Here is a 16,000-nt window from a genome sequence, read left to right on the forward strand (position 1 = left end):
GAAATTTCCATATTCATAGAATAGTACCTTGTAGTTAGCCTGGGTTCTAGCATCAGGGAAGTTTATGTAATGTGGTTTTAATTCACAAATGGCCCTGCACACTCTGTGAATGACTTTACATACTGTTGGTTCACTGACACCACATAAATCCCCAGTTTCTCGATGAAAGGTGCCACATGCCAAGAACCTTAAAGTTATGAGCACCTGGAGACAAACTGGAATAGGCTGTCCTCTTTGGGTCACAGATGAAAGCCTGGGTTCTAAGAGTGAAATTATCTCCACTGCATTTACTTTATGCATGCAGAAACGATCTCGAAAACTTATTTCATCAAAACGTTGCAATGGGCCACTTCTGTCTGCAAGAACTTGCCTGGCTGGTGGAAAGCGCTGATCATCATTGACATAGTCCAAGTAATCCATGTGTCCTCCAAATGAAATTAATCTGAAGTTAAACCTGCCTCCTGGTAGGTTTAATTTAAGCCTCAATTTAGTCCTGAAGTTGCTCTAGTCTTCCTCCAGGAAATTAGCCTATTAAATTCTGGACTAGACTAAGTCTTTTAAAACCATGACAGAGAAAGCACATTTCTGTTAGTCTGATTTAAATGGCCATTTTAGTCTAGGACTAGGCTTAATCTTGGTCCGGGAAACCACCCCTCATTGTTTAAAAGACACTGCACTACAGCTATGTTTAGACTTCAGGCATCACAGTGACACGCCCCCCTCATCGCGTGCCTTGAAGTGGAAGACCCAACGAAGCTGACCAAAGCAGTGCCTATCTGTAATTTCACGTTCATTGTATGTATATCATACTTTTCAAATCATCTTAGCTTTTAGCGTACGAACAGCAGTTCTTCAAAATGTAAATTTTACAGACATTCGGTGTAAAGATAGAAATTGTTCATCACATAAACGACAAAGATTATTATTATTTTTTTTTTTATACTTTTTAGGCAGTTTTCAGCGTTCACTGTTCACCAAGGGAGATACCATTAGCTTTCATTCCATATATTCTGGGTTTCATTGTATATATATCAGCTTTCATTCCATATATATCAGGTTTCATTGTATATATATCGACATTCATTCCATATATTCCGAGTTTCGTTGTATATATATATTGGGTTTCATTCCATATATTCCGAGTTTCATTGTATATATATCAGATTTCATTCCAAATATATCGGGTTTCATTCAATATATTCCGAGTTTCATTGTATACTGTATATATCAGGTTTCATTCCATATATATCGGGTTTCATTCCATATATATCAAAGATGATTAAATATTTCCTGTTTGGTAAGCCATAATATTGCATATTTCTGTGTCATTTATTCTTTTGTTATTATATATAAGAATGCAGATGGCAATAGTAGGCAGATCAGATAACTCAGGTAGGAGAAAGAAAAGGCAGCGTGAGGTAGACCACAGACAAAATGAGCCATGTAAGTATTTTGCATTTATTTCACATTTGGAATGTGATGGAGATTATGGCTCCTGAAAAAAAGCATGCGGTTCCTAAATATTTTGGGTTTAGGAGCCAGCGGCTTGTAATGTTGTCTGGAGCCCTGGCACAACCTAAAGATTTGGAGAACTACGTGCGACCCACAGTGTCACAAGATCGTGTGAGTGGATTGGCTACGTGCGACCCACAATGTCACAAGATCGTGTGAGTGGATTGGCTGAGACTGCCATCCAACATGAGATCACTGCACAGGGACTCTACACACAAATCATAGAGGATTTTGTCCTCCATTTTTTGGATTTTTTGGTCCCTATAAAAGGAAACACAATTTTATAAAAATGACTTGGGAGAATTCCCGATGAGCTGCTTAGCTGTTGCGTCCGACAAAATATTTAGTCAAGTTTAAAATTGAGCTGGTCAGAAAGAAAATTATTTTTTACACACACACTGTCACGCCCCGCTCCGTCCGCTCCCAATGTGTGCCACGCCCACCTCGTTACCTCGTGTGATTCCCTGATTGTTCTCACCTGTGATTCGTTACCCTCTCTTGTATTTAGTCCGTGTCTAAGTCAGTGTACCCCAGATCTGTCATTGTAGTGTCTGTGAATGTTCCTGCTTGGTTACTCTCCGTCTCAATTAAAACCCTGATTGTCCGTATTTACGGCTCCAGTCGCCTGCTTTCCGGTTCGCTTGCCCCGCACCGTGACAGAATGACAGATCTCCCCGAAAGCACGAAGCAGCAGTCCGAGCACCACCGGCTCGAACTGCTGCAAGACTTCGTGTATTGGCAATCCCAGCCCGAGGTCCAGGAGGACCCGACAGCCCTGGAGCAGGCTAACAAAGGCACGGACCTGCTCGGTAGGGAACGCCCAGCCGGGCAGGAATACCCGCTGACGAGGGCACGGAAATGCCTTCGCCGCCTGAGCCAGCGCGTAACGAGCAGCCGGGAGAAGCGGAGCAGAGAGCTGGCGGAAGCAGCCCCAACGCTCTACCTAGGAGCCTGCTCTTTACTCCCCGCCTGGGATGACACCGCCGCTACACGCCTGGCGAGCTCCCATCCGGAGAAGCCACCTCCGATGGAAGCTTACTTTTATCAGCCGGAGCGTCTGGGGCACAGCGGAATTTGCATCGTAAGAGACTCCATTCCCCGGGTCCCTAAAACCCTTAAAGGGACAACGCCTTCTCGCTCGGTGCCCCTCCTGCCGCCCGTGCCGAACCTACCGGCCGCACTGCCTGCTCCGGACCTGTCAGCAGCACCGGCTGCTGCTGCCGCCGCTCTGTCCGCGGCACCGCCTGCTGCTGCTGCCGCCGCTCTGTCCGCGGCCGCGCTGCCAGCAGCACTGCCTGACCCGCCTGTCCTGCCTGACCCGCCTGTCCTGCTTGTTCTGCCTGCAGTCCCTGCAGCTGCCACCACTCTGCCTGCGACACTGCCTGAGATGGCGGCGCCCCCTGCTGGCCGCGTGATGGCGGCGCCCGCCACGGCGCCCTCTGCTGGTCAGGAATTGGTGGTGCCTGCTGCAGCTCTGCCCGAGGGCTTGGCTTCACCTCCGCCTGCAGCGGGGGAAGCCGCTCTGCCCGAGGTGCCCGCCGAGGCGCCCCCTGCTGGCCACACGACGGAGGTGCCCGCCGAGGCGCCCCCTGCTGGCCGCACGACGGAGGTGCACGCCGAGGCGCCCCCTGCTGGCCGCGTGAGGGCGATGCCTGCCAAGGCGGCCCCTGCTGGCCGCACGCCCGAGGTACCTACCGAGGCGCCCCCTGCTGACTGCACACTCAATGCGCCCCCTGCTGGCCGCACGCCAGAGGCACCCGCCGAGGCGCTCCCTCCTGACCTGCCTGTCTCGCCTGTCCTGCCGGCGCCTGAATTGCCTGTCTCGCCTGTCCTGCCGGCGCCTGAATTGCCTGTCTCGCCTGTCCTGCCGGCGCCTGAATTGCCTGTCTCGCCTGTCCTGCCCGCGGCCCTGCCTGAGGCCGCTCCTCCCGTCCTGCCCGGCCTCCTCCCGCGGCTCCAGCTGCATCACCTGCAGCCACGCCCCCTGCTCTGCCCGAGCCTACACCCTCAGGCACCTCCCTCCTGACTCCCTTGCCCTTGCCCCGACAAGGCCCACACCACCCGGGACCCCGCCTTTCAGTGTCCCGTAAGGGACAAGGACACAGGCATCGGGTCCGGGTCCCCCCCTCCCTGCCCCCTGGCTCGCCCGTTCGGCCCCTGGCTGTGGCTCGGTGGCTGCCTGCGGGTCCTGCGCCTCGGGGTCGGCGGTCTCCGCCGGGTCCCCCCCCTGGATCCTCGGTGCCGGTCCTCGGTCCCGCCTCCGGCTCCGTGTCGGCCGCCTCCGGGCCCCCCTGCTCCGGCTGTGCGTCGGATGCCGCGGCTTCCCCCTCCTGCCTGTTTGCACTGGTGTTCCCTTCTGCTCCCTCCGTGTCCCCTCCGTCACTCCCTCGTCCCGTTCCCTTGGCCCCTGGGTGGTCCCCTTCTGTTCCCTTCTCCCTCTCGCCTGCGGCCCCTCCGGCCACTGCCCGTCGCCCGCCTGGGCTCCCTCGGGCTCCCCTTTGTCCTCCTTCCGTTCCGGTCTGGTCTCCCCTGTCCCCTCCGTGTCACCCTTTTCTGTCTGCCTGTCTGCGTTCCCTGTTCTCTGTCAGGTCTTGTCGTTTTTCTCGTCTTTGTTCCTGTTCTGTGTCTCTGTCCTGTTTCCCTGGTCTCGTTGATGGTTTCGTTCTTGTTTTCCAGGTCCTGTTCCCCGGTCCCGTCCGTCGCCTCCTCTCGGGCGCGCCCGGTGTGCGCGCCTTTGGGGGGGGGTTCTGTCACGCCCCGCTCCGTCCGCTCCCGATGTGTGCCACGCCCACCTCGTTACCTCGTGTGATTCCCTGATTGTTCTCACCTGTGATTCGTTACCCTTATCCTGTCTCTTGTATTTAGTCCGTGTCTAAGTCAGTGTACCCCAGATCTGTCATTGTAGTGTCTGTGAATGTTCCTGCCTGGTTACCCTCCGTCTCAATTAAAACCCTGTTTGTCCGTATTTACGGCTCCAGTCGCCTGCTTTCCGGCTCGCTTGCCCCGCACCGTGACACACACACACACACACACACACACACACACGAAGATTTGACCCCCCCACAACTCGATTTTTATATACCTATGCATAGTGTTTTTGAGTTATGTTGGTTTTTAAATATTAAATATGAGAATCCTCTGTCAATCTTCTTGAATTGTGTTTCTGTCAGCAAGCTCCTTCAGGCTGGACTGCGGCCCATAGAGAATGGAATAGCCAAAGTAAAGCTGTAAATGCCAAAACTGCTAATTGCTGGAACCATAATTACAGAATTACATGAGTAGCAGGAAGATGGTGGTAAGTGGCTCTTTGGGCCCCCGATGTAGGTGGGAACGAAAGCTGGGACGCACCACTTTTGCGAGGGTGGAGGTATCCGAAAATCCTGAGGCCGTAGTTGGTCCACATGGGTGACACTGCCAGCTTTTTCACTGTGATTCGGGACTGTGGGGGGGAAACAGCCTGAAATCACCTGACTATTACAAACATGAAAAACTGATTATACATGAATGGATGCATCAGCTAAATTGAACACACAATCAAGCCATGTCAACCATAATATTCCTATATCTGGTCACATGCAGAAAAAAACTACCAACAGCAGGAGGGAAAAAAACATAATATGTATTACAATATGCCATGTTTATCTTTACATGGGTACATTTGGCACGGTTTGAAAAAAAACTTTGAGGGAAGTACAGAGAGCATAGATGGGTCTCAGAAGACACTGTTGTAAGATCATACAGGTAAGCATAAACGTACCTCTACAGCCACTTCACCACAGAAGACAAATCTGATGCACATTTGTGCATGTTGGATAAGCTCCCACAGTTTACCCTTGTTTGTTTCTCTTGAAGATCAGATAACACTAAAGGCTAATTCATACTTCACTTTTCCACATGAGCTTACAGTTGCAGACGAGGGGACGTGATGTAAACATCGTCATCAGGGGCTGGAGGCGGACGGTGCGCGCAGAGCCCAGATTTTTTATATCTAGCGGAAACCATGTATGTCGACTGCGTCAAGATCATTGACTAGATATATCCAGTAGGTGGCGTGTGTGTAAACTTTGTCCTTTCAATTTCTTCTGCTCAAAATAATAAATATCAATAGTTCCGGAAACCTTTTCTCCTCTATATTTGTTCAAGATTAATGCTATATTGCTACAGACCCCCTAACAGGTCAGGGTGGGAGAATATTTTTTGGAAAAGTTTTATGTTCCCTTGCATTATTATTGATTGGGAGGCAGCATGAGGTTCAGAGGGCTAAGTCTCAGCGCCTGTGATCAGAAGGTCGCCAGATCAGGCCCGGCCTCAGCAAATCTGCAGGTCCTTGAGCAAGACCCTTAACCCCCAGCTCCCTGGATGCTGCTATGGGTGACTGCCCTTTTCGGCCAGCTTGCTCTCACCTACAGAGAGCAAGTTGAGAAAGGCTTAAAGAGAATTTCCCCAAGGGGATCAATAAAGTATCAATAATTATTTCCAATAATAATACTTTTGCGATCCCTCACAATAGTTTTCCGTTACAAATAACAACTGTACAGTGTCCGTTTAAAGTACAAAACATAGAATTAATCGACTAATAAGTATAAGCATAAACGATACAGACATGGCCAGTTGCGTGTGCTTTAAGTATTAAACTATGGGGGGCAATGCACACCATGTAACTTTCATATATGTGTTTTTATATGTACTTATTAATGGCTGCACTGTGTCCATTCACCACCAATAACTGTAAACAAGACAGCTGGGCTATTGAACATGAAGTGCACACGCAGACATTATTTAGGTTTATCCTTGCCATCACAGTGCAGCAAATACTGTAGCAAGTGAGCAAGTGTAGTGGGATCGCAAAACTATTTAAAAAAAATATTTTCCCAACCTGATCTCTTAGTGGCTACATATATTCCATGTATGGCTTGATTATTATTGATTTCAACCCAAAAAATAATATTTTATCACAAGAATCGAATAGTATTTCAATGAGAAATGTGATCAGGCAGAGGTAAATCGTAAATTGTAAACATATTTACTGTCCATATTGTTTGTGAGACAAAGCCGACATCAGTTACGTAGTTTTACAACAAAAGTTGTTTCTCATTTTAAAAACCCAAGACGACTTGAAACTTAGGGTTATAAACCTTATGTCATCCCACTTTTGTGTAAGCTTCATTCAGACTTAGGCAACATCTGCCCTCTGCGGGTCTGGAAGAATATCACTGCAGTACACATGCGCCAACCACAACCATCTACATCCATGGTATGAACACAAGCTTCCGCGCAGACGACCGTCCCCAGACGTACATAAGTACACAAAAGCGCACGTGGAAGGCATAAAGTATGAACTAGGTTTAACATTTATAGTCCTAGTTTAGCTAGGTGGCTGGCCTACACTCACAGGTAGAACTTAGGAATATCTGCCACAAGGGCAAACTAGGGTAGTTAATTAAAAATGTAGTCTGACAGGCATGTTTTTTTACTGGCCAGCGGGGTAGTGCTCAGATTTTGGTACTGAGCCTTTATTAAAAATACTCGCCGTGGGCGAGTGGGTGGGGCTTAATTTACAGTCCTGCCTACACTTGCAAGGGACCACAATGTCTGCTGTCTGCTGTGACACACAGAAGGATTTAGTGTAGCTAAACTAGCTAGTTACTGTATGTTAAAAAAAATCAGGGAAGTCACCTGCTGGCTGGCTTTGGAGGATTTTCCTCTGTGGTCTATCCAGGAAAAACGGAACCGGACCACAAATGCACTTCCACTTTGGAACAAGTCAGTCAGCCTCAAAGTGCAAAAACGCAAAAAAAAAACTGGGAAAATAATAGTGTTTTTTTAAATGTTTTTGCATTTTCTTAATGCTGCTGTGCACTTAAAGCCAGCAGCTACTCTGTTTATTAACACGCTTGATTATGTCAAACCAGTGCTACTGCAAGTCTTGTGTGCAATTTCCAGGATGCAAGCCAGCACCTTTGCACCTGTGTAGGACTGGGTGATATGGGCCCATTCCATTTAGCAGAATGGCGATATACCATATTTATCTTAACATTTTCTCCCATAAAGTAATAACAAAGAAACCGGTTCCAAGTCAAAACCAAATGTCCCCAAAGTCACACAGACACTTTTATTAACAGACAGCCATATATGTGCATGAAAAAAATTGGCTCAAAAATAAACTACCGGCATATATTATTTTATAATTTTAAATCAATATGAATTATATTGATATAAACCATATTGTATCATCCTATATCTCATATGAAAATATATCAATACATCTTAAAAACTCGATATATCGCCCAATGCTACACCTGTGAATAAACTGGTAGGGGATTTACTCACGTTAGGGTAAAGGGGATAGTGGGGATTTTTCCGGAGCTGGTGAGTGGAACTGCCACACCAGTCTTCAAAGACATGCAAATTAGCCTTTCCCATATACTGCAGCAGGAAAAAGGAAGAAGGAGATATTTTTGTTACCTTTAAATGAGCAGGACCAAAGAACACATGTTACAATACCCAGAAGAACCAGATGTAATAATTGCTATGAAGTTATACCAAGTTAAAGCCATTTGACTACAGCAAGGTAACAAATGCTTTGACTGCACATCGGTGCAGATTCATAGTGTGTAATGCTTATAAACCGATTAGGAAATATGAGATGTACAACTTCCTCATTGTGTACAAGGGGGACATGAAGAACCTGTTCAGTATGTGAGTTATGGCACAAATATCCTGCAAGACAGATATGCGTTACGATAAAGTGTGGCTGTATCCCAACATGTTCACTGCGGGATACAGCTAGCGTGATAGCGACCTGAAGCGAGGTGTGTTGATGACGCAGGGACCGTTTGTGCCCATAGGGGGCTCCCCGGGTTGTCCGAAAGAGAGGTGGGGGGGGGGACATGGAATTCATACCTCGGGCTTCCAAGGCCGTGACCTGTTGGCCTCTCGCTGGTGACTGCCATTTCTTTCGTCTCTGAAGACCTGAACATATAAGAAAAGAGAACTGGAAAAAGACAGAACCTGCACGTTGATAGATACAGTCTGGACCCCCTGCCACATTCTACAGGCCATTCTAGCCACTTTGCCGGGTTCCAACAAATCAGACATCGGTATTTCCATGCAACAGTTAGTTGCTTGCCAGTCACTTCTGCTAGAATGCACAACGCCTCGTCCTTAGAAATGAAAGAAAGACTAGAACTGTCACTTTTTAAACTCAGAACTTGGTCCACCTTACCTCCTCCTTTGAAATATCCTTTTGCTTCGCACCTGAGGTGGTGGGGGAGAAAAAAATAAATAAAATCAACAAAAACACAACTGACAGCAATATAAACACCAGACAAATCTTTGCTCTCAAATATACATTTCTGAAGTGTCAGGAAATTTCCTTCGCGAAGTGATGCCCGTAAAGGAATCCTATGGTCATTTAACTTCTGAACAACTGGGAAGAAACAACGCTTGTGTTACTGATGACCACTTGTATGGGAATTTTCATCAGTACAGGTCAAGGATATTTCATACATCTTCTCAAATCAATCATCTGCAGGTTATCGGCCAGCATAACGCATAAATATGCACAGAGAACACAGGCTTGTCAGGTAAGAGGAAACACATGGAATGTGTTAAAAACCAGAACAAGTTAAACATAATTCATACAAATATAGGGCACTTGCAGCACAGTGCTATCCGAATCCTAGCAGCTCTGTATCCACCTTTTGACTATATTCCAACAATTCTGACATGCTTTTTGTCACACCCCGATCGTGCCGGTCCTCCTGTGCCACGCCCCCCTCGTTAACTTCATGTCGATTCCCAGTGTCGGTTTTCAATTGTCTGTATTAGTTCTATGTATTTAAGTCCACGTCAGAGCTTGTTTCCCTAGTTCCGTCATTGCAGTGCCGTGGTTTCCCCTGTTATGCCCTTGCGTTCTCCCATTAAACCCTTTTATTTAACCCCGTTCCTGCTCTCGTTCGCCTGTTTCCCTGGTCGTGTCCTACGCCGTGTGACACTTTTCACCACAGCGCCCCCCAGCCAACCTGGGATTATATTCCCATCGGTTGAGGGAGGAGCCACTCCCAGCAGACACCGTCACATAAAACTGTGGGCTCTCAAGGTATTCCAAAGTCCAGCTGAAGGAGAAAGAGGGCCTTTAATTACCTCCCCCACCATGGGAGACACCAAGGGGAAGACACAGCGGCCTGCAGGGACGGTCCCGGCAGCCACGCTAGCATAGCCCAACCTCAAACACAAACACACAGGTCTCCTGCAGCAGAAGTGTTAGCATGTAAACAAAGTATGTTTCACCATTAAAAAAACATATTAGGGATCCGAGGAGCGTTAGCTCCCCATTATTATTATTATTATAATTATTATTATTAGGGCTCGAGGTGTAATGGGATGCCACCCCCCACCCCCATGCGAAAAAAAAATGACAAAAACCAACTCCACCCCCCCTAAAAATACCGACTATTTCAGGGCAGTCTCAGAAACACAATCTGGACTGCATGATGAGCAATACACCTCGCTTGGCAAAATTTATCAAGGACACACACACACACACACACACACACACACACACGCACACACACGCGCACGCACACGCACAAACACACACACAAAGATTTGACCCCCACCATGATCCATCCGCCTATTTTTACAGCAATAAAATCAACACAAACACTTTTTGTTTAAATCATAATATCCGTAAGATGTACAGAAGAGAATCTTAAATAGGCTTACAATTCTTAAGGATGGTTTTCAAAAGTTCTCCCTTGAACTGAATAATTGAGTGCAGTGCCGACCAGTACATCAAATACTGGCTATCATGCTATACATAAACCAGTAAATAAGCAAAGCAATAACACTCCAATGAAGAAACTAAAATTTATACGGAATGGCCAGGAGCTCAAAAAAAAAAAAAAGAACCATAAAGTAATAAAATTATAATCCAAGGAACTACTGCCTACCTAACTGCAAGGGGCTGCTACTGTATAGATCTTGAGCCACTTGAAAGCAGATCATATTTGGCCCACAGCCCAGAACAACCCAAATATGTTCCAAATATTTTTAATTGTTCTCACTCCCCGCCCCCCTTTACAGGTCCCTATCTAATACTTAGGCAAGACAGATATGCTGTATTGAACCTGAGCAGGTCATTCTGGAAAAACGAAACCCTAACACAAAGTGAGGAAGCCTGAATTAACCAGCAAACCCAACAAACACGAAACACTCACAGATTTTTATATTAAGAATACATACATAATTGTATATAAACATGTGTATGTATTAAATTATGCAAACATTTGTACTCTAATTTAGGGGACGGGATGATGCAGCATGCGTTTTCAATTAAAAATGTTTAATGTGGCAATAAGTGCTTTCTTACTAATAAGTGCCATTGAGTGAGAGGAGATTAAAGAAAGGTGTAATGTTTTTGCCCTGCCCTTTAGACTTTGTGCTGTAGAAAATGACCCTGTAATGGCACTTTACAGGAATCCCATCAGGCTGGTTTCCGGTTCCCTCTGGTTTGTGAATTGTAAGGCAGTTCCTTGTTTACTTTGCGTCAAATCCAGAGCAACCAGTATAAAAGCGGTCAGGTCGAAACACAGTCCAGGTTTTTGCTCCCCCCCAGCTCCCTACACACCTGCACCAGGTATTCAGTGTTTTTGCTTGTTTGGATCAGTTGTGCTGGAGGGAGCAAAAATGTGGACCTGCTAGGGGTCCCTGAAGACTGGGTGGTGAAACACTGCCCTAGAGTATCCAGGAAAGATTTAATCCTGCTACATTAATCATCCATCCATCCATCATTCAGTATCTTAGAAAAGGGCTCTGACAAATTGGCACTACTGACAGCAAGGAGAGTGTAATCTAGTCAGAATGAGCCGAAAACTTCAAAATACAGTGAAAGCAGCAGTCTGACAGATTTCAGCTGTGACGATGGGCCCAATCTTGGGCTCCTCCTGCCTGTGGCTTCTGAAGGTGACCATTAAAACGGGAGCAAGACCACAGATGGTCAGAAGCAACCTGCAGGGAGGTGCGGGTATGGCTGCACGATTTAGAAAGAAAATGTGACTCAGGAGTCTTTTGCTTAGAATTGAGATCACGATTATCTGCAACGATTTTTTTTCCTTGAATTTAAAACATTTATTGCACTCATTAAACTGCAAAAGGAGACCACAATAAAACATGACTGTGCCAAACATAACTCACCCAGGACCGACATATCAACAACTGACAACAGAAAGGAAATGTTCAATTGGCCATTCAGTCAGGGTAACCAAAACAGCCACACCAAAAGGTGATTTTTAATTTTGAAAAAGAATAATTAAAACAGCAACACTTGATTTTTATCACCTGTGAGAGTAAAAATGTTTTAGGGAAACTTGATCTCCCTGCGCTATAATGTCCATATACAGAATTGAAAGGAAGAAAAAGCCTGTTTTACGCTCCGTGTCGGGCGAGCGGAGAATCAGGCGAGAGAGCCGTGAATACTATAACACGGGGGTTTATTCAGGGCAGACAGCAACGAACAGTAAACATCACCAATGACAGATCTAGGGAAACTCACGCAAACATGGACTAAATACACAAGACAGGTTGAACTGAACAAGCAACAGGTGATTACAATCGGGGTAGTACACGTATGTAATGAGGGACGTGGCACACACGAGGATCGTACGAGCCGGGCGTGATAGACCCCCCCCCCCCCCCCAATAGGCGCGCCCAGAGGTATGATTATTCAGGGGAGGTGACAGACGAGACCGAAGAGCAAAAATCATCAACGGGACACCAGGAACAAGACAGAAACACAGAACAGGCACAAGGGCAAAAGCCACGACAAGACCTTGACACAGAACAGGGAACGCAGACAAACAGACCAGGAAGGGAGAAATAGAGGGCACAAAGAACGGAGGAACAAAAGGACCAGGAGTGAACGGAGGCACGACAGGGGGACGAGGAGCAGAGACAGGAGGGACAAAGGGACGAGGAGCAGACAAGGGAGGCCAGACAGGAACGGACGGGGGATAAAAGGGGAGCCCGAGGGAGCCAAGGCGGGCGACGGGCAGCGGCCGGAGGGGCCGCAGGCGACAGGGAGGCAGGAGCAGGAGGGGACCACACAGGGGGCAAGGAGACAGGCCGAGGGACAGACGAAGGGGACAAGGAGGGAGTCGGAGGGGGCACCAGCGAAAGCAAGGACAAGGGGGAAGCCGGAGCAGGCAACGGGGCACCCAGATCCGGGGAAGGCGCCGTCCGACAACGCACCGGAGCAGGGGGACTCGCAGGCGACCGACGAGGAGTTGGAGGCGGGACCGAGGCCAGGGGACGAGGCGTCGGAGGGGGACCCGCAGGCGACAGCTGACCTGGAGCCGCAGGACCTGCAGGCGCACCCCGAGCCCCAGCCAAGGCAAACGAGGGCGAGCCAAGGGGCAGGGCGGGCGGGGCCCCGGCCCTGCGCTTGTGTCCCCTCCCCTTTCGGGACACAGAAAGGCGGGGTCTTGAAGGGTGTCGGCCTTGCTGGGGTAAGGGCAAAGGAGTCATAAGGGAGGTCCCCCGAGGGGTCCCACTCGAGCTCCTCCTCCAAGGAGGAAGGAGCGGTGGTCGGACTCTCTGGGACCTCCTCGGGGACTGGAGCAGGGACCGGGACAGGCAGATACTGGGCCGGGGCATCAGGCGCAGGCAAAGCCAGAACAGGAGCCACGGGAGCAGCAGCAGGTGGAGGCTCGGGCAGAACAGGGGGCGGAGCCGCAGCTGGAGCCGCAGGCGTGGCGGCAGGCGGTGCTGCCAGAGAGACAGGTTGGACGGGCAAGACAGGCGAGCTGGGCTGGACAGGCACTGCAGCAGCGGCAGGCAAGGGCGCTGCGGGCAAAGCAGTGGCTGGTGAGGGCGTAGCAGCAGGCGCCGCCGATTCATGGCCAGCTGGGGGCGCCGTAGCACACACCAACTCATGGCCAGCAGGGGGAGCCAAAGCAAGAGCCTCAGGTGCAGCTTGAAGTGGGGCTGGTGCAGGATCCCCAGGCATAGCTGCAGGCAGAGGGGCTGTAGGCGGCCATAGCTGAAGGTGGCGCCAGAACCTCAGGCGCAGCGGAAGGCAGTGCCGCAGGCACCGCCGACTCTCGCCCGGGCAGGGGGCGCTGACGAGACGGGTAGGGCAGACAGGACAGGCGAGACTGGTATGGTGGCGGAGTCAGGCGGTGCTGCGGGCAGAGCGGCGGCAGCAGGCAGGGCCGCGGGTAGAGCTCAGGAACCCCGGGCAGCTCAGGAACCCCGGGCAGCTCAGGAATAGGCATCAGGGTTAATGCCGGGCGAACAGGCGTTGCCCCTTTAAGGGCCTTGGATACCTGGGGAATGGCATCCCTTACCGCGCATATCCCTCCTTGGCCCAGGCATGCTGCCCGAAAGTTGTAAGCCTCCAAAGCTGGCCGGCTGCTCATCGGCGGAGCTGGTAGCGGGAGCGACTTCCCGGAACATCGGGAATTCCCCGTGCCTACTGGCAGGAATGACAGCGGGGCGAAGTGAGCAAGCCCCCAAGAAGATCGTCGGGGCTTCTTTCCTTCCTTTTCCCCTGCGCCTCTTCTTTCTTCGGCCGGGGCAGGTCGGTGGAGGCGGGGTTGCCTCTGAGAAAGCAAGGCTTGAGCCGCTTCTCCGTCACCAGTTCGACAATCCGCTGAAGGTTAGCGCGTACTTCCGCTATTGCATGCGTTTCCGTGCGTGGGGTAACCTCTTGTAGGCGGGTCCAACTCAGGTCGGCTAAGTCGGATAAGCCGGGGTCCTCTCGGACCTCCGGCTGCTCACGCCAGTACATCACCTCTTGCAGCAGGATGAGCCATGGGTCTTCTTCCTGCTGCGGTGAGTCTTTCGGGAGATCTGTCATTCTGTTACGCTCCGTGTCGGGCGAGCGGAGAATCAGGCGAGAGAGCCGTGAATACTATAACAGGAGGGTTTATTCAGGGCGGACAGCAATGAACAGTAAACATCACCAATGACAGATCTAGGGAAACTCACGCAGACATGGACTAAGTACACAAGACAGGTTGAACTGAACAAGCAACAGGTGATTACAATCGGGGTAGTACACGTAGGTAATGAGGGGCATGGCACACACGAGGATCGTATGAGCCGGGCGTGACAGCCTGATCTTAATCTAGCTGACTAACGAAGTAAGAATTGCACATGCACAACATGTGATGTTGGTATTAATATCACACATCGACCAGCCCTGTAACATACAGCCATTTTTGAATTCAGTACAAAATACCCTGCCTTGCACTGTGATGTGACAGTACCGGTTCTTACGCCAGTGGAAAACCAATACCTGGAAGTACCATACATTTGCTACTTTCTTGAAGTACCAAAAGTAAGGTACCCGGTAGGGCTGCACGATTTGGGGAAAATATCGAATTGCGATTTTTCCGACAGTAATTGCGATTACGATTTGATTTTCAATTTATTTATTTTTTATGTCAAGCTTCATTTCAATATTAAGTGTGTAGTAATTTTAAAACATATGAAGCAGCATGAGATACCATCAGTATTAACTGGTCTATATTATAATGCAAGGATGAGAATTAAAAGATGTGATGTGTCAAGTTAAATAAAGTAATAATGAAAACAATTGCAGCAAAAAGAAAAATAGCGATCTTGCAGGTAACGCTTATTGACCTCCTAATAACACTAGAACCGCCTTTTCCCAAGCCAATGAACAAGCAAGAACTACTTCGGTGTATGCAGCCCTTTTGTTTGCGCTATTGTGTTGTTAGCTGCTGTTATTAACACTAATAACACTCAAAAAACCGTATAATGTTCATAACAGAGTGGCTGTTCTGTCCTGAAACCGTAAAGCTGGAAATTTTTAAACGTAGTATGCATTTTATCAGGGGCGTAGCAAGCTTTTCAAAAGTGTGGGGGATGAATTACTTCAGCTGTTTTAATTGATTTAATATTGAAACTGTTTGTGATCAATATTCATTCAAACATCAATAGTTTTACTAATGAGGTTTCTGCTGAAATACATCTGAACATACTGTACCTTATCTGAAACTAATAAAAGTAACATTCCTACTATACTGTACTACATGAAAGACACACTGCAGACTTCAAGTATTTCTCACATGGATATCCAGCGAATTAAATAATTTAATTTATTATCTGTAAAAACAAAAAACAACATCGAAAAGGCATGTGATGTTTTAAAATATACGGCTTGTTTACCTCAAGAGCTTCGTAAAAAGACCTGAAAACAACAGCGAAACCGTGTACAAATCAGCGCGCGACAGGGGAAACCTAGGGAAACTGAACTGCCCGGAACACCGGATTCGCCATTGACGACACCAGCTGGCTGTAAAGTGCGCGTCAACCGGGCTAGGCTCGAGGAGCATCTCAGCCCCAATAACAGCAGTTTTTTTTTATTCACAGAACCGGCCAGTATAAGAGTAAGTTTCAAATTTAACTCACTCTCTCTTCGCAGCCTCAAAGACAATGATGGCGTGAATGCGCGATGGCG

At 48.5% G+C, this 16,000-nt stretch overlaps 1 protein-coding gene across 4 annotated transcripts in view; it reads right to left on the reverse strand.

The window, feature by feature from the left end:
- The window catches only part of LOC111845649 (beta-1,4-N-acetylgalactosaminyltransferase 3-like), a 63,058-nt gene that overhangs the window by 38,980 nt on the left and 8,078 nt on the right, over positions 1-16,000 (reverse strand). For 2 of the 4 annotated variants that reach the window (XM_072709828.1, XM_072709829.1), the window contains exons 2-5: positions 8,738-8,769; positions 8,416-8,484; positions 7,843-7,938; positions 4,861-4,951 (exon numbers count right to left, since the gene is read on the reverse strand). In XM_072709828.1, coding sequence (XP_072565929.1) covers positions 4,861-4,951; positions 7,843-7,938; positions 8,416-8,484; positions 8,738-8,769 — 288 coding nt within the window. Of the gene's footprint in view, positions 1-4,860; positions 4,952-7,842; positions 7,939-8,415; positions 8,485-8,737; positions 8,770-12,762; positions 12,789-15,951; positions 15,979-16,000 lie in introns of those variants that run through there. The other 2 variants (XM_072709834.1, XM_072709838.1) reach the window with 2 other exon arrangements.

This window comes from Paramormyrops kingsleyae, chromosome 1 (assembly GCF_048594095.1).
Source record: "Paramormyrops kingsleyae isolate MSU_618 chromosome 1, PKINGS_0.4, whole genome shotgun sequence".
Lineage (NCBI taxonomy): Eukaryota > Metazoa > Chordata > Actinopteri > Osteoglossiformes > Mormyridae > Paramormyrops > Paramormyrops kingsleyae.